This window comes from Stegodyphus dumicola, chromosome 1 (assembly GCF_044657685.1).
Source record: "Stegodyphus dumicola isolate Sdum_Otavi_A_Nest chromosome 1, ASM4465768v1".
Lineage (NCBI taxonomy): Eukaryota > Metazoa > Arthropoda > Arachnida > Araneae > Eresidae > Stegodyphus > Stegodyphus dumicola.
The window spans coordinates 88,499,620-88,525,345 of NC_140768.1; the positions used below are offsets into that span (position 1 = coordinate 88,499,620).

General features: G+C 31.3%; 1 protein-coding gene across 1 annotated transcript in view; it reads left to right on the plus strand.

The window, feature by feature from the left end:
* Positions 1 to 25,726, plus strand: part of LOC118198346 (uncharacterized) — an 89,946-nt gene that overhangs the window by 23,072 nt on the left and 41,148 nt on the right. The window contains exons 5-8 of the mRNA XM_035370002.2: positions 1,722 to 1,841; positions 7,014 to 7,164; positions 9,130 to 9,275; positions 24,924 to 25,055. Coding sequence (XP_035225893.1) covers positions 1,722 to 1,841; positions 7,014 to 7,164; positions 9,130 to 9,275; positions 24,924 to 25,055 — 549 coding nt within the window. The remainder of the gene's footprint in view (positions 1 to 1,721; positions 1,842 to 7,013; positions 7,165 to 9,129; positions 9,276 to 24,923; positions 25,056 to 25,726) is intronic.

The following is a 25,726-nucleotide window of genomic DNA, read 5'->3' on the forward strand; positions in this document are numbered from 1 at the left end:
ATTTTTTAGTCCAATTGTAAATTATCGAAAACGATACGTTTTTAAGGATCTTGAAATATTTTTAGCAAATATAAAAATATTTCAAATTTTGAGTCTGAATTTATTCACAAAATAACTGAGAAGTGCACAGTTCTTTTAATTTAACTTGAATTTCACAATATAACTTTTGAGAGTTCCTGTCATCTTTAAAAATCTGTCATAGAAACTAAGTGTTGTAATCATAATAAGGTCAAAATATTTCTATTACATATTCATGAAATTCTATTAAAATTGATTGTATTTACTTATTATTAAACAAAACGACTTACTTTTGCTACTACTACTACTACTTATTATTAAACAAGATTTTCTTGTCGAGCAATGTAATAAGTAATACACAGAAATGAACAAATATAATGCAATGTAATAATAAGAAAATAAACTTCCATGGGAATTAGACAGGCCCTTTACAAGCGAATAACTACTTGCTGATAGCTGTGGGATGCTTAAATACAAATGACATAAAAACCTTCATTCCTTATACAAGATAACTGTCTTATAGTATTATATGAAAAGATCAATATTTTTATTTTCTTATTTGCTTATAACATGCACTTTTACTACTGTTGAGTTCATATTGCAGTCTTGTGTAAAGTAAATATTGGGCCTTCAGAAGGGCTTTATCCTTTTTTGAATTCAGGCAAGTCTGTATGCAACTTCATCATTCTATCTATGTAACTGGTTTTATCTTCTGCCAAAACTACAACACCACATGTAGATATATATATATATATAACATTTATATTAAAAGAGTCCATGTATAAAGTACCAGGGATATTTTGATCTAATAATTAAAGAAATGCATCTCTGTCACGGCAGTTTTGGGAAATGAGGTTTGGAACAAAACTCTTTGGCCATTTGAGGATGGAGAAACTTTTAATTATTTTATATTGAATTGTTGTGTGGTTCATTAAGTTTTTTGAAGGCAATAACTCTTTGTAATAACTGTATTTACAGGCAGTGATTCATATAAACGTGTTGCTAGGGTTAATATCTAGAGTGAAGAAAACCCAATAATCTGTTTTAAAATGGGGGAAAGGACATGATTTTCATTTTCTAAAAACAAAAGTTCTCAAAAACTAGTGAAGCAAAAATTGATGAGGACATTTTTCATTTAGTTTCCAGTTGAGGGAACTAATGCGATATGTGGTGTATGCGAAATGGATTGCTAAATGAAAAACAGAAAGTTGCAGAGAATTAATTTATTAGCTGTTGAAAACCTGTGCCTGTGTTTAGCATTTATGTAGTTCATATTCCGGACCTCAAAACTTGCATTTCTTCCTTCTTCCAGACAACTTTGAACTAGCATTTAGAAAATTTCTGTGCAGAATAATACAAATGGGTTAAAGAGAAAAACTGAACCCCCCCCCCTCTGAAAATAATCGTCACCTGTTGGACTTCAAAGAGAGATGTACCAAGATGAAATTTAAAAAAAAAAGATTTGAATTTTATTCTGATGTAACCATCTGTAATTGTAATTTCTTGTACATACAAAATAACTGCACTTTACGCCAAAATTTTAAAAGCGAATTTGCTAACTGGTTATAAAACCGACATCACATATAAGTGTGCTCTCTTTCCGCTTCTCCCCACCAAAAATGTATAAATTTCAGTTTTTCAAGGCTATGTTACAAAGCGCTGAAGTGTTTGATGGATTTAGGCTGTATTTCTCTCATTTTTAGGGTGCTGCAGCTATATTTGACATGATTGAATATTATGATTCAACTTCACACTTAAATATTTCATCTAACAAAGGTATTGGTAATCAGGGATGGCAAGCATGTTCCAAAATGTTAAAAAGGGTAAGAGTTTTGAATATTTTAATTGAGTTGTATATGGCTGTATTAGATTATTATTTTTCATTTCAGAACTGTTTTGTTATAGGACAACATTAACCAGTTTTCTGCAGAAAACTATGTATGTGAGAACTTGATATCTGGTACTTGTCATTCTTTATTCTATTTATGTGAGTTTACATGCAGATACTAGAATAAAGACAAGAATACATTTGAATTTAGAGTCTCAGTTGTTGCCTGTTTGCTGTATTTTAAATTAAATATGTTGTTCTTATCTCTTATAACAATGGTCTTGTTTTGAGAATGGTTATCGTCAATGAAACTTTTTCCCATGTACCAATCTTTCTTAAATTTTTTCTTTATAAAACTGAATTTAAAAAACATATTTCATATGTGTAGAAAGATTTTATCTTCATGATCTTCTTTAAATGCGAAGATTTTCTGTTTCTTTAATAAACTCAAATTTTAAGAAAATTCTGTGTTTCTTCGCCTAAAGTTTGAAATATTTGATATAACATTCCATAGAATATAATAAGACTGTATTTTTTTTTTTTTTTTTTTTTTAACTAGCTGTTGATATTTTAACCAACTACTTGGTTGTCAGCAGGCTTTTTTCCCTAATATGTATGAATTAAAATATATGAAAGATTACCAAACTAAGTTTACACAGGGTTCGTACAGTCCTTAAAAGTCCTTAAGTTTTTTGGAATCAGTTTTTTATCTTTAAAAGTCCTTAATTTTGGCCAAAATCGGGAGAAGGTCCTTAGTATTTATCATCTGAAATTTCTGTTTTTTACAACTGTCATTTAGTGTGAATTAGCATTTTGAAGGAATACTTTTGGTGATTCGCCGACAAGTATGGTTATCTTTTGAATGTGTAAATGCGTTCATGGGTATTAATTTGTTCCTATTTCTAATATAAATGGTGGGATAGAACTTCTGAGCAATAAGTGAAACTTAAGCATTTTGAAATAATTTCATTAATTTTTGTAATGAAGAGCTCTTAAACAAATTTTCACTTTTGAAGATGTGAATTCTTTTATTAAACGGTTCGGCGACTTATCAGCATTTTGGTGATTTTGAGATCAGTTTCTATAAAAATATTTTAATTCTGAGGTCTGGGAATTTTTCGACGATTTTTTTAGAACATAGTAAATGGTAATGTATTGTAATTATATTTAAGAAATAATATTAAAATAAAGCATTTTTATTTTTTGCTGTTATACTATAAGTTCTATTTTGGCCACTTATTATACAATGTTTTGAATCTAAAAAATAAACAAGATATAATGCTATGAAGCACAATTTATGAAACTGTTCGTAGCAATAGCAAAATAGCTATGTAATTAATTAAAAATGTCTTTGTAATTTTTTCATGGTAAGAGTTTTCCCATGTAATTGTCTTAGAATATTCAGAATTCTCAGAATATGCATCAGGTTTCTCTATAAAATTAATTTTACACTCTTTTCTATCCAATTTTTTTTTTTTTTTTCCTTTTCTTTCTAAAATAGTTTTGGTTTTTTGCTGTGACAGAATGGGTAGGGGTAATTTTTCTTTGGAATTTTAGACATTGCAGCTTGGAAAGTTCCGAAGAATTTAAAGGCAAGATTTATAGACCCATGATTCTAGAAGATTCCAGAAAAATGTGACGAAATGAAGTGTCTCCATGGTATTAACACATAATTTCTTACTTTTTGGAGAACGTCTGGAAGAACAATGAAAACGTAATAGTTGAATGTTTTAGTTCTGATACTAGAATTTTTTCCTTAACATTTTTATCTTCCCTTTATTTTCTCTACTTTTTACTAGACACAATATGGATCGGCATTATAGAAAAGACTTTTTTCTTAATAAAGAAATTGATGATTTAAATTGAAAAAGATGATTTAAAAGATTCATTTAATATGCCTTAATGCATCATACACAGGGCTGGCGCTAGGCATTTTCCCACAGGATGCAATCTCTGTGGATCCTAAATTCTGCTCCCTGGTACCTTTCTAATTTCTGCTTCCAGTGCTTGTTCTAAATTCTTTCTAGATTTTGTTGTTCGTTGTGTCACTAAATTCTAAAAATTATACCACAGCAGCTCTGTAACCCGGACCTTACCATATATAATTCATATTTTTTCTGAATTTTCACGTTACTAAAGAAATCAAATTAGCAGCTTTTTCTATGCACTTTAAATGCATTGAGTTTTTTTAGAATAACAGAAACCTTTAATTAAATCCAAAAATTCTAAAATGAAAAGGAAATGTGGAAGAAAGAAACTGAATACATAAAGAGAAAGAAAGTTATTCTTCGAAGATATGTACAGTTATTATTATGTAAATTACCCAGTTGTTTACAATTTGTCTTCACTACAATTTCCCATTTCTATTTTTTTTCACCAGAGTGACCACTTAGACAGTTCACTTAGGTTTTCGGAGTGTGAGACAAGAGTGTGTTTCTGATCTTCACTTGCTCACTGCATTAGTTTGCCAGCTGTGAAAATTTGTAATTATTCATCTTTGCTTTACCACTGCTGACATTTCAATTTTTTATGACAATAGAATTACTGAGCCAGCTTAAAATGAAATTAAATTGTATAGTCTTTGACCACTAGTCCATATTTTTAGTTTGAATTTGACTCTTCTTGTTTAATTACATCACCTCAAGCTGTAATTGACTTAGCATAGGAACATGCCTTTATGTTCAAAGTTCCTTTTAAATAAGAAGCTTATTTAAATCTTTGTATGACTTTCTTTCAGATGTAGCGATAATTTGCTTCACTTCTGTCAGAGGTTTTGGAGTATTTAACTTTTATCAGATCAAATAAAACCTCATAGGTACATAGTTGAAAGATTGATAAGTTAGGAGATAAAACACCCAGAAGCAAGTGGAAATATTGGTTTGCTTATTGAAACAAATTTCTAATTGTTAGAAAAGATGCTTAAAGAGAAGGAAATTGATATAAATTAGCCAGAATGTCTGGAAAGGCTTCAAATTAAAAGATGCTTAAATATCTGAGTATTGTTGCTACAAAATGCAAATGTTTTATAGCTTTTAATATGTAGTTATCTTAATATCATTTAAGAGTCATTGTCATAAATTGCATGTATTTTAAACTGTGACATGTTAATAGATTGGGAATTTAATAGTGCTTTTTTAACAAATATTTTTAAAAAATAAGTTTAATAGTGGCCATGTAAATCTATAATAACTAAGGATATCTATCTAGCTAATTTAATTATTTGTAATTAACTGATCACCCTTAAAAGTTATCTCTGCACATTAAAATGAATTATTGCCTTTCGTTAATCTTTACTGTGGTCACAAAATACAGCACAAAAATGTAAAACTTAATTCTTTGCATCTAGTGAGACTAAAAATAATGCAAAACATCTGATCACCTCTGATGCTTCAATGGCTTATAGGAACCTTAAAATATGTTAACCTCAGGAATTCTACACAAAGTTATGATACTAACTGCGTCAGTCAGGCAGAGCGCAAACTAACTTTCAAAACATGCCAACCATCATTACATCAGGCTTTCAGGTTTGTTCTGATCAGCAGGTAGCAGTGGTGGCAACAGCTAGTCTTCTGTAACGAATCATGCTGATTATGATTTTACTTCTCATTTTAACCTATGCCATTTGATATAAAATCTACCTGCTATTTACTAAACCTCTGAACTGGGCAAGTACGTGACAAAGTGAGACATAAAGGATAAAAACAACAAAAAGCTAACTGGTAGTAAAATGTAAATAAAGTGTCACTAATCTTCCTTCAAATATGTTGAACTATTATAAGGGTAAAATATATAATGCTACCTGTTAAATTTTATAAAGTTGATTTTATTCTCAAATTTGTTTTATAATTATGTTTATTAAATTATGTATAATAATAATGTATTCTTCTGGTGGATCTATTTTATTCTTATGATGGTATCACAAAAGTGAAGTTCCGACGTAGCTAATATCTATAATTGAATTTATTGTTGATGGGTCCTTAATTTTTTCATTAATGGTCCTTAAAAGTACTTAATTTCCATATGCAGAAATGTGTAGAAACCCTGTTTACATTTCTTAACTTTATATATGCAGTTAATATCTGTATAAGCTGTAATTAAAATATGTATCAATGTTCTGAGATTTACTCCTTAAAAATTTCAACCTTTTAGATTATATTGTTGTGAAAAGATACATTATGTAACAAAAAGTAGTTTTGAGAAATTTTATTTTTAATTTTCTCTGTTGCATTCTTGTACCATAAGCAAGATCATCAGAACTTTCTTCAAAGCTGCCCTTAGTATTTGTTAGCTCTAAGAAGAATGATTTTGTGAATCCTAGGAATAAAAATATAGTAAAATGCCATATATATTTGTATGATTTATCCATATTGTCAAATAACTTTAATGGCAGAACACTTTTTTTTTCTTGTAAAAAGTATAAAATTCCTCTTACAGACTAATGTAAAATGGTTACTTGTGATTAATATAAAATCATGGGACAGAAATATAAGAATTGCTTTGAGACTAATAGAATTTCAAAGAAAAGTAGAATGAATAGTGCAGTAGTGTATATAAAAGTGAGTGAATTCATTTTCTTAAATTTCATTTCTTTTTGGCAGCTTAGATGTAAAATCCATCATTCATGTCAATCCAATTATTTTATTTTTAGTGATGCATGAGAAAAAATATTGTGATTGCTAAATAATTTTTTTCTATTATTTACTACATTTATCAAAAGTAGTGTAAGATAAAATAAAAGTTTTACATGGATGTTATTATTTTTTCAATACTGTCTTTTTTCACTTGGTTCTTTAGTGGAATTTTGCAATATTTTGTTTCATATGGAAATAGTTTTCTTTTCTCTCCTTTCGCATGTGAAAATGATTTATTAGATTTAATTATGAAAAAGCATGTGACAATTATATGCATAAAGGGAGGGAGGTCTTTGTAGAAGACTTTAAAGGAAACTAGCTTGTATTTACATTACATGAGGAGCAAACCATGAAAATGCCCATGCAGCCAGTCTGCTGGGTTCTAATCCAAGTCGAATAACTGGTCTTCAATGGTTTTGCTATTCAGCCATAGTTGGGCCTTTCTTATATGAAAAACATTATTGGTAACTATTACTGATGATTTTACAAATTAATGTGTATTTTTTATGTTAATATATGTCTGTTTTGTTCTATAGACTCCATGTTTGCAGTACTTAGATGCTTCCAAAACATCTCAAAATGAGCAAAGTTTACTGATACTTGGCAGAGCCTTTCGAACTGGTTCATATCTCGTTACCCTGCATTTAGAAAGCTGTGGCATTTTTGGAAGGCCACTTGTCATATTAGGTTTGAGAAATATTTTGAATTAATCTTTTTTAACCCACCTTTATATTAATATTAATTTTAACTTAACATGCAAGCAGCCAATTTTTGATAAAATTTAAAAAAAAAAAAAAAAAATCATTCTTCAAATTTTAGGTCAAAGTGTTGTTTATATATGTAGTGAATTATTAATTAAGTAATCTTCATATTGATGTCACAGTATTAAAAATGTTCCATGATTTTTGTATTAGAACCATGTATGTGAATCTGCACTTAAAAAAGATGTTAAACAGAAAACTTAAGATGCAGATTTTTTTTTAAGTTATATATTTCTTATTGCTTTAAACTATTTGAATTTCACTCATAAAGTTATTAAAGAAAGTTTAAAAATATTTTAATCTTTTTATTAATTTACAAAATTTTTATAATAAAATATTTAAGCTATGAAATTTTACAACACATGTAAGAAAAATATTGTCAATTAAATAAAGAAGTTAAGGAAAAATGTATTCAAATTTGAATTAAATCTATAGTAATACTTTTTAAGAAATTATTAGCTATGAAAAGTTTACCGCAAGATATTGAGTTAAATTGGTAACAAAATTTATCAAGTTCATTTTTTAAATTCAAAAATAGGCATAAACATTTCAGAAAATAAAAGGTCTTTAAGTTCTTAAGTCAAAGGGAAAACTTGAAATAGAATGAGCTGAAAGAAAAAGATATTTCAATGATTTATCTATTTAATGTAAAAATTTTTTAAGATATGGCTCAAACTTGCAGTCTGTTTGCAGTCCCTGAAGCAATTTTATGCTGCCCACGAAAACATTGTAAATATGTATTTGGTGCAGATATGGTGCTTGTAGTTTTAGACCTAAAGATCTAGACTGAGCTTATGTATGGTGCTGTTGTTGAAAGAAAAAAAGGTAGAATGAATAGGTTAGGGCTTTGTCACTGTTTGATTGTATGCCCGGCCACATAACTAAAGTGAGGGAATTTCCCATGTTGGTACAGTCGGAAAATTTTGTTTGCTAGCCAGCAGCTGATAGTGCTTCAGTACGCTGATGTTTCCAATTCACCATTTTAGGCTAAAAGTAAGTTACTTAGTGGTTAATTCAACATACTAGAATTACCTTAAATAAATGTCAATCTAAAATTTAATAATTAGCTCACAGTATGTTTGAATTTTAAAGGTATAATAATAATAATAATAATAATAAAACATTATTTGAGATTCTAACATTTAGATTTCAGACAGAAAATTAGTATAAATTTTTCTTTTGCATTATTAATTATTAGTTAAATTTTTTCTTTTGCATTATTATTATTATTATTATTACTGCTATGTATGTTTTTCTAAATATTTAGTGAGTGAAATTTAAAATTTAGTTTTTGTTTTATTTTCTTAAACATGTGTTTAAATTTTATTAAAATATTGTTCTGGCCTGTTGATTGCTTTCAGATCTTACATGTGGCCCACATGCAGTTTGAAACCATGTTTTTAAAGGATAACTTTTATGTAAATGTTATCTTTAGAAAAACTTTATATAAAATTAAACTCTGCTTTGAAAGGGTTATTGTGCTAATACCTCATTTAAGTATGAAATGACATTAAGATAACCCTGAATAAGAAAGTATTGCACATAAAAAGAGTCTTAACAATAAAGTTTTATACACTGAAATTGCTGGAAAAGAAGCATACTAACAAGGAAGGTCTTCATAGTAACAAAAAAAAAAAAAAAAGCATTAACTGCTCATTTAAAAACAGATAGTGGTTAAAATATAATTAGCTACTAAAAATATGACAGTACTATAATTAGAAAATGCTAAGTCCAGAATAATAATTTTTTTGCATGAAAATCTAAAATAATAGAAGAAATAAATGCATACAGAGTATGTTTAATTAGTAATAAAATCTTGTTTATTGTGTGTGTTTGCATTAATATGTATTATTGATTATGTTATTTATTTGTGAATTTGTGACAATTTTAGTTGCTGCTTTGAAGCTGAACAACACATTACTTGAATTATATCTTGGGGATAATAAAATTTGCTCAGCAGATGGTTTGCAACTTGGAAATTTGCTGAGATCTAATTCTACACTCGAGCTTCTGGATCTTCGATCAAATAATCTGCAAGTAAGTTTTTTATGATGCTTTTCTGAGTACATACAAGCATAGCATAGAAGTGCTGTATGGCATCACAGTACAGTAAGTCGCACAAACTTTAATGTGGTTTCCCCAAGCATGTAAATATTAAATTAACATTGGACATAATGTAATCTGTGAAATGGGAAATACCATTATCCCTAAAACAATGTGCAGTAAATAAATGATCAATTATTTGACATAACTTTTACCAATTTTAGTTAGTCCTCTATTTAAAAATTTGCATTTTTGTATCATTTGCTGTATTTATATTTATTTAAAGTATTGTCAAAACTTAATAAAAACATTGACAAGGAAATTAAACACAAATTAACTTTAAAATTTCACTAAAAACTGTATGTTGTTAACAACTTTATGACAATTCCCAAAATAGTTTTAAAGGCCTTTTATTTATTCAGAAGATAGTGTGAAAATGATCTTATACAGGCCTAGTACTAAATAATTAACTGAGCAGTAGTAAGGACAAGTGTTCCTGTTAATTTATGAATAATTCATATCTATAATAATGAATGATCATTCATTAAAATTTTATTTATTTATTTGAGTTAAATAACTTATTTCTTAACCCATTGGTATTAAAAGCAAACCTTTTAATAAAATTTCAAAACAGTATATCATTTTTATATTTGTTCTTATTTATTTAAAAATATTAAATAATGTGCAAAAAAATAGGAAATAGTATCACACAAGGACGATCTCAATATAATTTTTGCTTTTTAATTCATATATTTTGTGGATCATACTCATACATAGACAGCATCATATTTCTTCATGTGTATGCTAATTCCATATTATATTCTTCAAATTCTATTCTATTGAACATTGAAAATGCCGTGGTTTGAAAACAAACATTTATTACAGAGTAATATGCAGAGAGTGAAAAAGTTTACAGAGGTTATATACAGTGTCTCACAAAAGTGATGGGACACTTGTGCTTTACAAAAGGAAACTGTAATAAAATAAATTAAAAAAACATGTAAACATTTTTTGTGGGTGTGTTTCATACTTAAATTTAGTAACAATTATTACATAACATACATTTTCTCAAAATATTAAAATATTAATTTAATAAAAATATAATTGTTTAGAACGGAGCAAATAATGGCTCACATAAGTGATGGGACACCATTAGATACTACTACGTACTACAATAAAAATATTTTTTTGGGTTTTTATTTTTACTCAAAAGCAATTAGCAATAATTTATAAAATCGTCTGCAGTATTTCTCTCCAGTTTGTTTTGGAATTTTTGTTTTTTAGCTCTGTGCAGCCATGAATGCTAAACAAAAAGAAACTTTGCCTGAAGTTCGAATATTAGTTATTAATTTGCATATTGAATGTGGAAAATCTATAAGGAAAACTGCTGAAACAGTTAACTTCAGTCATTGAACAGTTTTCAAGATCATTAAACGATATAAAAAGAATCATATGATTCAGGATAAAAGAACACCTGGCTGACCATCAAAGCTATCCAATGGAATAAAGCGAATTATCGTTCGAAATATTAAAAAAAAATCCAAGAATGAGTGCTCCTAAAGTTGCTGCTGATTTACAAGCATTATATGGAGTAATTGTTAATCCTGAGACTATTAGAAGAGTAATTCGATATGCTGGATATCACGGTAGAGCAGCCAGGAAAAAAATTCTTCGTTAAGTGAAAAGAATAGAAAACTCAGACTGGCTTTCGCAAAATCCAACATAAATAAGAATTCTGATTACTGGAATGAAGTTAAATTTGCTGATGAGAGTAAATATAATATATTTGGTTCTGACTGTAGAATCTTGGTGTGGAGAAAACCCAGGGAAGAATTTCGTAAACAGAACTTGGTACAAACAGTAAAACATGGTGGAGGAGGAGTTATGGTATGGGGGTGTATGTCGTCCGCTGGAGTTGGTAATCTTGTTTTTATTGACAGTATAATGGATCGGTACAAGTATATTGACATTTTAAATCAAAATTTTAAATCTTCAGCACGAAAATTGAACCTTCATAACGATTTTAAATTCTACCAGGACAATGACCCCAAGCACATTGCTTTGAACGTTAGACTCTGGCTGCTATATAACTAGCTTGAAATAATAAAAACGCCAGCACAATCTCCAGACTTAAATCCCATAGAGAATATTTGGCAAGAATTGGAATCAAGAATTCGCAAACACACCATTTCTTCAAAACAACAATTAAAATCGGTGCTTCAAGAAGAGTTGAGGTAAAATCACTCCAGAAATCACAAAAAAAAAAAAAAAAAAAAAAAAAAATTAGTCGAATCCATTCCAAGAAGATTAAATCATGTTTTAAAAGTAAAAGGAAATCCAACAAAATATTAAAACCTTTTAAAAAGTAAAAGTTTTGGATAAATATTTGATGGAAAAGTAAGTGTCCCATCACTTATGTGAGCCATTTTTTGCTCCGTTCTAAACAATTATATTTTTATTAAATTAATATTGTAATATTTTCAGAAAATGTATGTTATGTAATAATTGTTACTAAATTTAAGCATGAAACACACCCACAAAAATGTTTTACATGTTTTCTTAATTTATTTTACTACAGTTTCCTTTTGTAAAGCACAAGTGTCCCATCACTTTTGTGAGACACTGTATATAACTTTACAACAGATCATGTTTTAACACATCATAAACAAGACACATAAAACAACCAATCAAAATAACATAAAGAAAATATAAACAAATAGAATGGGATTAAGTTTCAGAATACATCAGACCTGACAGAAAGCTAATGAATCGGACATGACAGAAAGCTATACTTCCTTTTGACCAATAAGAATGCGATTACAAATATCTCAACACTCCCCCTTAATTGCACATTATAGAAAAGGTAGAAGAATTACACAATTTTTAAACAGCTCAATGATAACAGTTCATAGAACTTTGTTTTGGGCAGAGCCTTAGTTAACATATCTGCAATATGTAAACTTGATTTTACATATTCAATTTGAATATTATTTTTTTAACAGTCTTACGGGTGAACTTTAATTTTATATCTACACTGGTGTGCAAAAATTAAGGACGAAGTCGAAAAATTAGCATATCAGCTGAACGAAGAGGCAGAGCAGACAGAAAGACCAATTAGGAGATTAAGTAAGGTGATGTACGGTAGCACATGCGCAGATATGCAGGTAGACGTAATGGGGGAGTGTCTGAGCAGTATAAAGCATGTTGTCGGTGTAAGATCAGTATTTCTGGCAAAGAGATTGCACGCCGTATAGCAGTTAAAATCACACCGAGTTGCTGCCTCAGCGAGAAATGGCCGAATAATCAATCTCTTAGACGACATCTGGATGCTTTTACCCGAGGTCGAATCATTGGGCAGTTGGAGGAAGGCCGTAGTGTGACAAGTGTGGCTGCAGAGTTTGGAATTGCTCACAGCGTCGTTTCACGACTTTGGAGACAATTTCAAACTACAGGAACAGCTATTGGGGGGTTTAGTAGTCGTCGTCCGTGAGGAACCACACCTGCAGATGACCGGTATATTGCCTTACAGGCCAGAAGAAACAGGCGGCAGACAGCGGGAGAAATCGCTAGACACACAACACAGGCGACTGGACGACCGACATCGCGTTTTACCGTGGCCAGAAGACTGCAAGGTGGTGGTCTGTTTGCACGACGCCCTGTCCGATGTGTACCTCTAACGCCTGCCCATTGGAGAAGGCGTTCTCTGTGGTGCTGGGAACATCGGAATTGAAGAGACAATGAATGGGGACGAGTACTCTTTACAGATGAGAGCAGATTCAGTCTGAGTAGCGATTCTCATCGCATACTCATCTGGAGAGAGCTGGGAAGCTGCAATCATCCCTCGAACATCATTGAAAGGGAAAGGTATGGAGGTGGCGGTGTTCTCATTTGGGGAGGCATCATGCTTGGTAGTCGTACAGATCTTCACATCTTCGATGCAGGTTCAGTCAACGGGACCCGATTTTGTAACAAGATTCTTCTTCCATATGTGCATCTTTTTAGAGGCGCTATGGGTCCGCAGTTCCTTTTCATGGACGACAATGCACCATGTCATCGCACAGTAGCTGCCAAACAGCTCTTAGAGAGTGAGGATATTAAACGTATGGATTGGCCGGTACGATCTCCAGATCTCCATACCATCAAGCATGTATGGGATTTTCTAGGCAGACGCTTGGCAGCTCATACCTTACCACCAGTAACGATTCCGAAGCTTCGATTGGCGCTGCAAGACGAATGGGCAGCAATGCCTCAACAACTCATTGACACCCTCATTCTCAGCATGGGCAGACGCTGTGAAACCTGCCTAGCAGTCAGGGGAGATCATATCCCCAATTAAAGACCGGATGTTTCTTGCTGGACACCCATCACAGGTATGTTTCGGCCTTCAGTTGCATTGCGCTCCATGCTACTTTTTCAATAAAGCTTCTTTTTATCCCTCTGATTTCTCTTTCAGTAAGTATTGCTTACATTACTCATGTCCTTACGTATTGGGGATCTTACGGTATTAAATGTGTTGATTTGGAAAGCTTTTGTACAAAGTTATATTGAAAAAACCGTCTCGTCCTTAATTTTTGCACACCAGTGTATATCTTTCAACCTACCTGAAAAATTTCATTTACAATACTCTTAATACATGACTGGTTATCTTCAAAAATATAAACATTTTTAACACTGGAACTTTCATTTACTACATTTTCTATCCATAAAACATCTTGAATACCTTTGCATAAAGCAATTATTTCAGCTTTTGTTGATGAAAGTGCAATACACTTTTGCTTGTTACAGCATCACATAATAGGAGAGTGTGGAAACATTATAAAGTAACCAGTAATTGATTTCCTATTATAAGTATCTTCCCCCCCCCCAATCTGCATCTACATACAAACATAAGTTAGCCCTTTCCAAATGAGCCTTTTGTGTATCAATTTTAAATTTAAGGTTTTTTTCAAGTACCTAAGAATTCTCTTTAGGCAACATCCTCCAGGCAACATCCGTAGGATTCTCCTGCAGTTGGCTTAAGCAGTTTACTGCAAATAAAATATATGGCCTTGTAATATATGCTAAGTAAAGTAAAGATTCAATTAATTCTTTGTATGGGCCATGAAATGCATTTCCTTTCTGAAAATCAGCTGCTGTAGATTTTGGTGCAATGGGAGTTTGGGCAGTTTTACAATCAGACATTTTAAATTTATCGAGTAGTTTTTCAATATATGGTTTCTGAACTAAATATAAACAACCAGACTCAAACTTCAGTCTAATGCCTAAAAATTCTGAGACACTTTCAGATTTTGACATTTGAAATTCTTTAAAATGATGTTACAGTAAGACCCCGCTTAACGCGGGGGATACGTTCCATCAAAGTAGAGCGTAATGCAAAACAGCGCTAAACGAGGCTATCTTTACATGTAAATATTGGGGTTAGGGAAAATGGCTAGGAAATTGGTTAGGTATTAAATTTAAAAAGTATGTTTTTTTAATAAAAATAAAACCAAACATTTATTTCTTAAAGCCCAAATTAATACCACATTATTATTTCTTGCAAAAATAAAAACAAAATATAAATAACAAAACGAATATTCTTAAAAAAAACAAATAAAATTCTAAGTCAGTCATATTTAGTTAGCCTTCCGCATTTTCAGTGTTCTGCCTTTTTGTGACAAAAGCATCTAATGTTGTTTGCCTTTTTCTTTTGCGTTGTTCTCTTAAAAGTTCTTCATAAACGGATAGAGCATCTCTAACACCACGCCTTACTTTTGAGCTCCTGTCAAAATTTGGATCATTTTCAATGAATTGATCCATTATTTCAGTTATGGTAGACAAACTCCTTTTTACAAATGCCATCAAAAGTTCTTTTTGCTCTTCTTCTGAATCACTGCTGTCAACATTTTTGTTTTCTTCTTGTTCAGTTAATTCCTTGAGCTCATCATTAGAAAGACTAGCCTTTGCTTCCTGAATTATTTCTTCGACATCTTCCACATTTACCCGTTCAAAATATGTCTGTACTATACCGCACCAAACAAGAAATACAAGTACACTCTTTCGAATATGTATTTGAAACCTATCGCTGCATAATATTTCGTGGAATCCCCGTATGCTGCGAGCGATTTCGTGGAATCCCCGGGTTGAAATAAAAGAGCGCTAAACCGAAACAGCATTAAGCGGGGTCTTACTGTATAATACTTGTTCCTTTTACATCCAAACCTGCAATTAATAAGTCATCCACATAAAGAGCCATAATTACTTTCTTACTATTTAGATTTCTGATGAAAATACAGGATTCAGAGTCCAATTGCTTAAAATTTAATTTAATAACAAAATTAAGAAATTTCTGATACCATTGTCGAGGAGACTGTTTAAGACCATATAGACTCTTTCTAAGTTTACATTTCTTATCACTCATTACTATTTGTGTTTGTTTCATGATATCCTTTGGGCTGGTCCATGTAGATGGTTTCATCTAACTTACCATTAAGAAAGCTGTCTTGACATCTAAAGTAAAGGCTTGTAAACCTTCATTATTGATGATTACCAGGATTAAACATAAAGAGTACATACTAATTACTGTAACATGTCTGTATAGTCTATGCCTTCCTTTTGCATGAAGCCATGGGCAACAAGCTTGGCTTTATAAGTTCCATCTCATTTTTTATGTAGAATCAATTTGCAGGAAATGGCTCTTTTATCAGAGGATAAACTTTGTAGATCCCAGACGCCGTTATCTTCCATAGATTTCATTTCCTTGTCCATAGCTCTTTTCCAAAGTTCTTGTTCTACTTGTGGTAGATTTACAATATCTTCAAATGTCAGAGTGTCTTGTTGTGCAAACATCACTTGGTAAGTCTCAGGATTACGATACCTAACTGGTTGTGCCTTTTTTCTTATAGATTTCCTTTGTTCCTCCTTCTTATTTTCAGCATTTAATTTGCCATTATCAGTATCTGAAATTGATTTGTCTTCATTTTTAATGTCATCATTGTCATTTTCACTCAAATCAGAACTATCGGAAATGTATTTTTGATTTTCAACTTTCTTCTTTTCTTCATTAAGTTTAATATCTCTGGAAACAATGATTTGTCTTGTTTCTGGAATCATTAAACGATATCCCATTGTGGAATAACCTACAAATATCATTCTGACAGATTTTTCATCTGGTTTCTTTCTTTGCGATGGTGGCACAAGAGTATAAGCATCACAGCCAAATACACGCATGTTTGTCAAATAAAGATTTTCACTGTTTTTAAAAAAATAAGGAACACGATTGTCAATTGAACTATTTGGGAGTCGATTATTTATATAAGCAGCCATAATACTGCTTCACCACAAAGGAATTTTGGTAAATTTGCCTCAAGTATCATTGCTCTAGCTTTTTCTAGTACAATTCTATTTGCTCTTTCTGCAACACCATTTAGAAAAGGTGTATAGGGAGGTGCAGGATCTATTTTTACACCTGTTTTTTTAGCACTTTCATAAAGTTCTCCACTGACATATTCTTTGGCATTGTCGCAGCGCAGTTTTGTGACAGTTGGATTCAATTTAAAGAATAGTTTAAGTTCATCAACAATGTCACTTCTTCTTTTGAGCAATCTTAGTTCCATAAATCGCGAGTAGTCATCGATTATAGTAAAAAAAAATACTTTCCCCATGGAGTGTTTGAGGTTCTCTTGGATTACATATATCAGTGTGTATAGTTAGAAACGGTTTGGATTCTTTTATGCGAGGACCCTTTCCTATAGACAATGCACTTTGTTTGGCACGAACGCATACTTCACAAAAAGTTTCTTTTCGGGAAGACCCATTAGTTGATCACAACAGTGTCCTAATCTTCTGTGAAATAAATCATCATTCTTTACTGCTAAAGCTGTTTAAATAGATTTGGTGAAAAAATCACTAAAATATTGTCCGCATTTGTCCAAATATCCAAACCTAAAAAGTTTGTGTTTGTTTTCAATGTAAAGCCCACCAGCGGCCGAGCGGTAAAGTCGCTGAACACTGGTAGTTCGGTCCGAGGTTCGAATCCCGCGAACGGGCTGGCTGCATGGGTGTTTTCGTGGTTTTCCCCATGTGTAACGTGTATACGAGCCAGTTTCCCTTAGAAAGTCCTCCACGAAAGGCATCCCTCCTCTTAAGCAGATAGCCCTAGTGTGCTTTGCCATAATTAAATACACACACACACACTTTTCAATGTAAACTGTTTCATTTTTAAAAGTTACGCTCAAACCTGCTGCTTCAATACTTTTGACAGAAATTAATTGTCCGATTAATTTCGGAATGTAAAGAACATCTTTTAACATTATTTCAACACCATTCTTAGTTTTGCCGCAAATATCACCAATGCCTTTCACTTCTAAAACTGCCGATTTAGACGTGCATTTAACAGTTCCAGTCTTAGCCTTAATTGAGGTAAACCATTCCTTGCGAGAAGACATATGAGAAGTTATACCAGAATCAATAATAAAATGCACAAGATTTCCAACTATAAAAGATATTCCTGGTGATGCATACTTATTACTATTTGAACTTGCCTGCATTTTCGTATTATCAAAACATTCACTTTCAAAATGACCAGTTTTCCCACAGCTATTACAGATGCAGAACAGAGTTGTCCGTATGTGGTTTAGAATATTTATTTTCACTTTTGTAATCGAACATAAGGGATTCAGAATCAATAAGTCTACTTGTAATAAAATCTAAACTCAAATTATGACTTGGTTGATATTCTAGTGATACATTAATATTTTCATATTCCTTTGGCAATGACATTAAAATGTAAATAATAACATCAAAGTCACTTACTTCAGATCCAGAGATGCGTAGATTACTAACCAAGTTCATTATGTTGTCTCATCGACACATCTTTAGATTTTCATATGGTAGCTAAACGTTTACGCATTAAAATTTGACTCACTGCTCCTTTAGCACTATACGTAGCTTGCTGTTTCTTCCATATTTTACATGCCTTGTCTTCACGTTGAAGAGAAGCAATAATATTATCACTTAAAAGCGCAAGAATTAAGGCTTAAGCCTTTTTTGATTTCAAAACATCTGCAGTTCTGTCCGCACTTGCTTCTGTTTCTAAAAATGTATCCAATTTCTTTGCAGTAATTACTGTTTGAACGCTTTGACACTAAACAGTAAAGTTATTAATGCCGTGAAATGGCGCAACACCAAAAACGTCCCTTTCACTTCCACTTGAAAAAGCCATCATTCACGAAAAACCAAAACAAAATCACATGGACGATAGAAGGTTCGATGAAAAAAGATCAGCGCATTCTAACTTTTGACGAACCACACTCTGCCGTTGAACATTGAAAATGCCCTGGTTCGGAAAACAAACCTTTATTACAGAGTAATATGCAGAGGTACAAGCAGAGAGTGAAAAAGTTTGCAGAGGTTTTATATATATAACTTTACAACAGATCATGTTTTAACACATCATAAACAAGACACATAAAACAACCAATCAAAATAACATAAAGAAAATATAAACAAATAGAATAGGATTAAGTTTCAAAATACATCGGACCTGACAGAATGCTAATGAATCGGATGTGACAGAAAGCTATACTTCCTTTTAACCAATAAGAATGTGATTACAAATATCTCAACATATTCAAAATGACTTCTTGATGTTAATGCATGTAAACAAAGATTGGTTGCTATGTTGAAATGATGTGGATGAATCTAAAATAAAATTTCGAGGTAATGTATTCGGATTCAAAACAAACTTGGAAATGCATGATTCTTGTGTTTATTACTATTTAAATTAAAACACAGAGTAATCAGCTGGCTATTTAATTTAACATAAGAAAGTTAATATATTTCTGTGGTTTTTGTGCATGAAAATATATTGAGCATAGTTTGAAACCATTTTGTAGCATTACTTCAGCACAGCATTATAAAAGGTCTGCACATCATATTCTATTAGGATATCTATTTAAAATTATAAATCATATTTCAGAAATTATCCTGTTATATAATGTATGGTATTTAGAAACACCTTAAATTAATTGTAATAATGTTGCAGATGTTCACAAAAGATATTGTTTGGGTATAACTATTAAATATGTTATTAAAAAGTAATATAAGTATATCAAATTGCACATTTATTGTTTTTAAACTTTTCAAAAAGTAGCAATTTTATAATTTGAAATATTAAATGGCATTATTTTCAAAGTGGGCTTCATTAGAGACAAATTAAAAGTCCTGCATTTCATGCAGTGGTAATAACTGGCAGTGGATATAGAAAATAGGTACTATGATTATGTATGCACATGCACCTAAAATTTTGACGAAATACTGGCATTTTTCAGAAATATTTAAATGTTTGCTGTTTTTATAAACTAAACTGATAACGGGTTAACCAAACAGTTTTTTTTTTTTTTTTTTTTTCCCCTGTTTGAAGTGCGTTAATCATTTTGTTACTGCCGAGATGGAGTATTCTTGACTGAACTAGATATGAAAATGCTGTTTTTTCTGCTCACATTGCACAATTTCTAGCATTTCCCCCCCCCTATTGCAGTGCTAAGAATTGAGAAAACAAAATTGTGTTTTCTTCAGATTAGGCTTTTTTTTTTTTTTTTTTTTTTTTTTTTTTATTTTAAGAAAGGAAAAGTACTAGCCACAATACTTGTAAAATTTTTGCTGTATACAGTAGAGTCTGCAAACTCGACCTAAATGTGAACTGAGAAGATGTCATGTTTTACGAAGAATGCATGGCGTATTCAAAACTCATAATATTTTGTTCAACTCCTAAATCTTTGGCAACATTATTAATGCTTATCTCTTTTTCCATTCCTTTAAGGCTCCAGTTAGATTTCTATTATCATGTTAACTTGATTTCTTTTCTTCTTCAACATTTGCACTTGCACCGGTAACATGATGCAAGACTTGTAAGCATTAAAAAATTCTTATCTCAGCAAATCAAAAGGCATCCACTTGTTTTAGGAAATTATAAGTTCTGTTGCCATTCCTTTCTTTTCATTGATTAGCTATTAAGTTGCATATATTTTACAGAAATTAAACTTTTGGGTAATTTTTTTTCTCCTATCAATAAAATTTACAGTTCCATATTTAAGGACCCCATTCCGTATATGAATTTCTGGGCTATTTACAGGATTCCTTGCCAGTGTGGTTCAATTTACATTTGTCAATCTAAAGGAGCCTTGAAATTTTATGTTAAAAAAACATGAATCATATGTTCAGAAAAAAGAAACAGAAATTCTGTGTTGTCCAACCCTTTTAGTCAGAAAATAGCATCTTATATTTTTGTGCAGTTATTCAAAAAACATCTTCTATTGGTGAATTAGATTTTCAGGCATTTCACATTAAAAGAAATCTTTCTGTTCTAGTTAACAATCCAAATTCCAATCCATCTTTACCCTTAGCCTTTAAAGAAATTATGTTTTAGTTTTCTTGTTTCATCAGTAGATGGTGCCAGTAGCCTGACTTCTTTCCAGCCATTTTTATCTTATCACCATCTTCTATTTCATTCATTTGCACTTAGGCAACTGAAAAGATGGTTCTGTATTTAAGCCATCAAAACTAGTTCTGCAAAATTTATAAACATTATGCTGATTCTTCTTGTTTAACTTCTACAATAATTATTCGGTATGTTCTTTTAACCTAAAACCACCACATTATTTCAGAGGTAATGTTCTGTTTGACCAACAGATTTTTTAAAAAAGAATGATTGTTGAGTTATGCAGAATCATATTTTTCGTACTCAAGTAATTGGGGGTCAAATTTGCAGTGTCCTGGGTGGACAAAGTGCTGTTTCTGATGGCACATTTCAAAAGTTGTTTGAAAATTTCAGCCTTGAAGGTGATGCCCATTGTGAACAATCATCCTCTTTAAACAGACACTTATTAAAAGAAGTTATCTCTGGGAATCGATGTTAATCAGTTCAGGAACTTTCAGACAGACTAAATATTCTGAGAAATGTGGTACATGGTCTCTTGACAAAGGTTGGATATGTAAGCACCTATGACGTGTGGATGTTCCATACTTTAACACAGCAGAAGCTTGCTTGAATTTGGGCGTATGACTCAGCTAAATGAAGTACTTTTTTAAATGATTCATTGCCGAACATGAGAAGTGGATATTATCCAAGAATGTTACAAGAAAAAAATTCATGGTAGTAAGCCAAATGAACCTCCTTTAGTAATAACAAAAAGAGAAACTGCATCCCAAAACGTAATGCTTTGTATATGGTAGGACTTGTATATTATGAATTGTTGCTCCCAAATTAGTCAATAAATTCTTAACATACTCTTCCCAAATGACAGCTTTCAAAACAGAAATAGAAGCAAAGTGCATTTAGAACTGATTGATTGTTGAGGTATTGTCTTCCATGCTTCGGCCTGCATTTCGATGAACATCAGACAAAGACTTACTGAGTGTGGCTAGGATATTTTGTTTCACCCCCCATATTTGCCAAGGCCTTGCCTTATCAGATTTTCACATCTTCAGGTCACTTCAAAATTCACTGAATGACCCGAAGTTCACTTCTCTGGAGATTGTCAAACAGCACCTCGATAACTTCTCTATAAATATATCTAATGACTTTTTTAGAAAGGGAATTTTAAGAGTTGTTGGTGAGATGGCAAGTAGTCCTAGAGCAAAATGTTGCTTATATGATTCAATGAGATTTTCTTATGTTTTTGAACTACTTCATTTGTATTCATCATAGGAAAACTGCAGAAATTTCTAGTTTACTCCCCTTTTTTGTAAATTTTTGTAAAGATCAGTGTATATTTAGCCATTAATACAACTGCTTCAGATAAAAATGATTCCAGTCTGTCAGTCTAATCATTGTCAAAATCTCTACAAAGATAAATTTCTAAAATTATAAATACATCTGAAGCGGATAAAGATTACTCTAGTTAAAAATCAGATAATGAACACCGCATCATCATTGCTGAGGAACAGTAAAATTTTTGGGCTGAAGAAATATAAAAGATGAGTTAAAAATGGAAAAAAAAATAGTTTTATCAAAATTTAATATGAATATACAAAACAAGCAAATGCAGTAAGCAAAATAATTCTGCTAGGCTTCTGTTGTCATGAATAATCCTGCTGATCTGAATTTAAATTTTGTAACTGCTACCCGTCCACCAGGAGACTTATGGTCTTTTGCCTTATTTCTCAGTCTCCTGTAGTTCGTTGAATCATTTGATTTTTAATTTTTAGCCTTTGCTGAGGAAAATATTTGCAATCAATAATTGAAATTTACATAATTAATGAAATCTAAATTGGCCAAATTCCATTTTCCCAAACCCTCGGGATTGTCAACATAATTTTCTAATTAAATTTTATTTGATCTGAATTATCTGAATCCATTCTAAGCATTTGTAGAAAATTATATGAAGATTCAACCAGTGTTTAATCCATTAATATTGTATTTTGTTTTGTTTTGCATTCACATGTGGTCTATTCCTAAGTTTATCTGCATGATAGTTTGTACATGAATTATTAATTTTATTTTCATTGTGTTTAAAGGTACTTTGATAAATAGAAACTGCTTTAAAAAAAAAAAAAAAAAAAAAAAAAAAAAACAGAATTTTTTTTTTAGTTTAAAAGTGTAAAAAAATTGCAAAAGAAAGTAAGCCAAAGAATGTATGATTTAGAATACCTCATTAAATATTAATATATTTTACATCTGAATTATGCATTATAAAATGAGTTTAATTCAATTTATAGTTCTTTTAAAATAGTACCTCAGTAGTTCAGATTTCAACTTGGCAGTTATGTAATCTAGATTAAATCCACAAATTCATGGCAGCTAGACAAGGATGTTTTTTACCTGTCATTGGCTTGGACAAGTCTTGGAGATATGTCAGTAATGGTATGAATTTGTCTGGGTCCCTTGGATGATGGCCGCAGTGCTCTCGTGCATTTGTTTCCTACTCCTAACTTTTCAAGATGTTTTTTTGGCTCAGTGGTATTTTAATTGCCTTATTCTGCAAAGATAGTCTGTATGTACAAACATCCATACCATCTTCAGGATTCAAACCTAAGCCCAGTGATATAGCAATCTGCACAATAACTACCATACTGAACAGGGCATCTTGTTAGATGTGTACTTGACCCAACATGGTCACCAGGGCTGTGGAGTTGGTAGGGAAAATGACCGACTCCGACTTCTGGAATTTTAAAGACTTGTGTATATATATATGAGGGAGTCACATTGACTGTGACTCCCTCATATATATATAAGTACTTGTATGTAAACATATACACATGGATTACAGCTTATTTTTTAAATGCAAAAAAAGTAATAGATGTTACAGAAGAAAAAAAAAAAAAAATTCATGGCATAGCAAATTATTTATATTAATTAGCATTTATTATGAAATGGGAAAACTGGTATTAGTTATTTCTAAGAAACAGTATAGCTTCGGGGAGATCTTTGTTCTTGGAGGACCATAGATCCGATTTAATAAACTTCGGAGCTGAGAAGACTCTTTCCACACTAACTTGAGTAGGAAGAAGAGCTGTTACTGTTAGAGCTACTTCTTTTGACTTTCAAGATAGATTTTTATAAGTTCTAAAAGAAGTGTCTTGCAAGCGCAATTATATTTCTCTATTTCTTCAAAGGCCGTGTTGAAATCTTGTTTGTGTTTTTTTATTTTTATATCTAAAGGCTCTTGGTTTTTCATTTTCATTCGTTTTTTGCCTTAGCATTTTCAGCCTTATCCAAAAATATTTCTCAAAATCTAATTCATCACTGGAAGTGGATGATAGAGACTCAGTTGCAATGTCTGCAGTTTGACGACTGTCTTGTTTCGAATTCTCCATTTGTTCTGAGAATAATTTCCTTCTTAATGAAAGTTCATAAGTGGCTTTCTTTGCCTTTTTAATTCATTCATCCAAGAAAATTCGGTGTTTTGGATCTACATATATTGAACCCAGCAAGATCTAATTGTCTAACAAACTAGTTTCTCTTTTCTTCATTGAAGAAATGGTTCCTTCTGCAATAAACCCTCCATTTCAGAAAGAACAAACATCCCATTCTTCCATTCTCGCCTCCTGTCAATTCATCAGATTGCAGCTTTTTTGTGGGTATATGCGGTGTAGAAAGAAGAGTTTCCAATCTTGGAAGATCATTCCACGGTGTTTCTGTTAGTGAAACATTAGGATTATTTACATCTTCTAAAAAAGTTCTTAATTCTAAAAACCTCTTTATCATCAAATGTGTACTTCCTTATTGCGTTGCTTGATCAATAAATGCTCCTTTTCCTACTCGCTTCCTAAGAATGACATCAATTTTAGGAGGAGTTACCTAAATTTACCAGTGAGATTTGTAACTAAATAAAGTAACTAAATGAATCAGTTTAATCACTAATGGCAAATATCACATCCATCCTCCTCCCTTATATTTATTAATATGTCAATAAAATAGAAAATAACTATTTATTAATGTATATAGTTATTAATAAAAATAATAACTCAGCTTGTCATTAATGTTTTTCAATTCATTTTAATTTTATTTCAAATTCAAACTGTCCAACTAAAACTGGAGTTGGAGTCAACCTGTTTTTTAGCGACTTTAGCTCCGGTACAGTGTCTACAAAACATTCCAAATTAAGATATGCTTATATTTTTTAATATATATTTAAAGCATAATTTGCATTATATTTATAGGATTTGGGCATATGTCACTTGGTAGATGGCTTATGCCAGCAAGCAGCAAATAATGGAGAATGTCTTAAAACTCTTGTGTTAAGCAATAATAATTTAACTCAGAATGGAATGGCACATATAAATAGAGCTTTGGTAAGTGCATTATTAAAAATTTTTCCCCTCCCAACATTTTACTTAATTGCATTTATTGCTTTTTTTTTTTTTTTTTTTTTTTTTTTTTCATTAAGGGAAGGGGCTAAGCTTTTGAATATTTTTCATTTTGAAGCATTTTTGACGTGTTTATCTCATCTGGTGTAATGTTTTCTCAGTTGATTGTAAGACAGTAATAATATTTTGCAGTTTGATATAATAAAAAAATGTATTGTAAAAATTCATGCAGGTGATACATAATTATTGTAACTTGCCAGTGGTGTGAAATTCTCGGGCATTGAAGATGATGCCCAAGAATATGAAGAATGCCTTAATTGTCATTCATAAAGGTTTTAAAAAGCTCCTTGTTGATGCAGTTTTTCACTTTTGACAAGGCATCAAATCATTAAAATTCAGTATTAGAGAGTGTACTTGATGTATTTAACTGAAAGAACTGGATAAATTCATTACAGTGCTACAGTATTGCAATCAGAATCACAATTTTCAATTTTTTAAATGTCACATTCATTGCTTTATAAATTCATTCCTTAATTTACACATTTTTAGAAACTGTAAATTTTTCTTCAGTGCAAACTTTTGAAAGATTCACTTTTATTCTATTCCAATCACTTTTCCCAAAGTCATGTCTCCTTTTTTTTTTTTTTCCCCCCTAG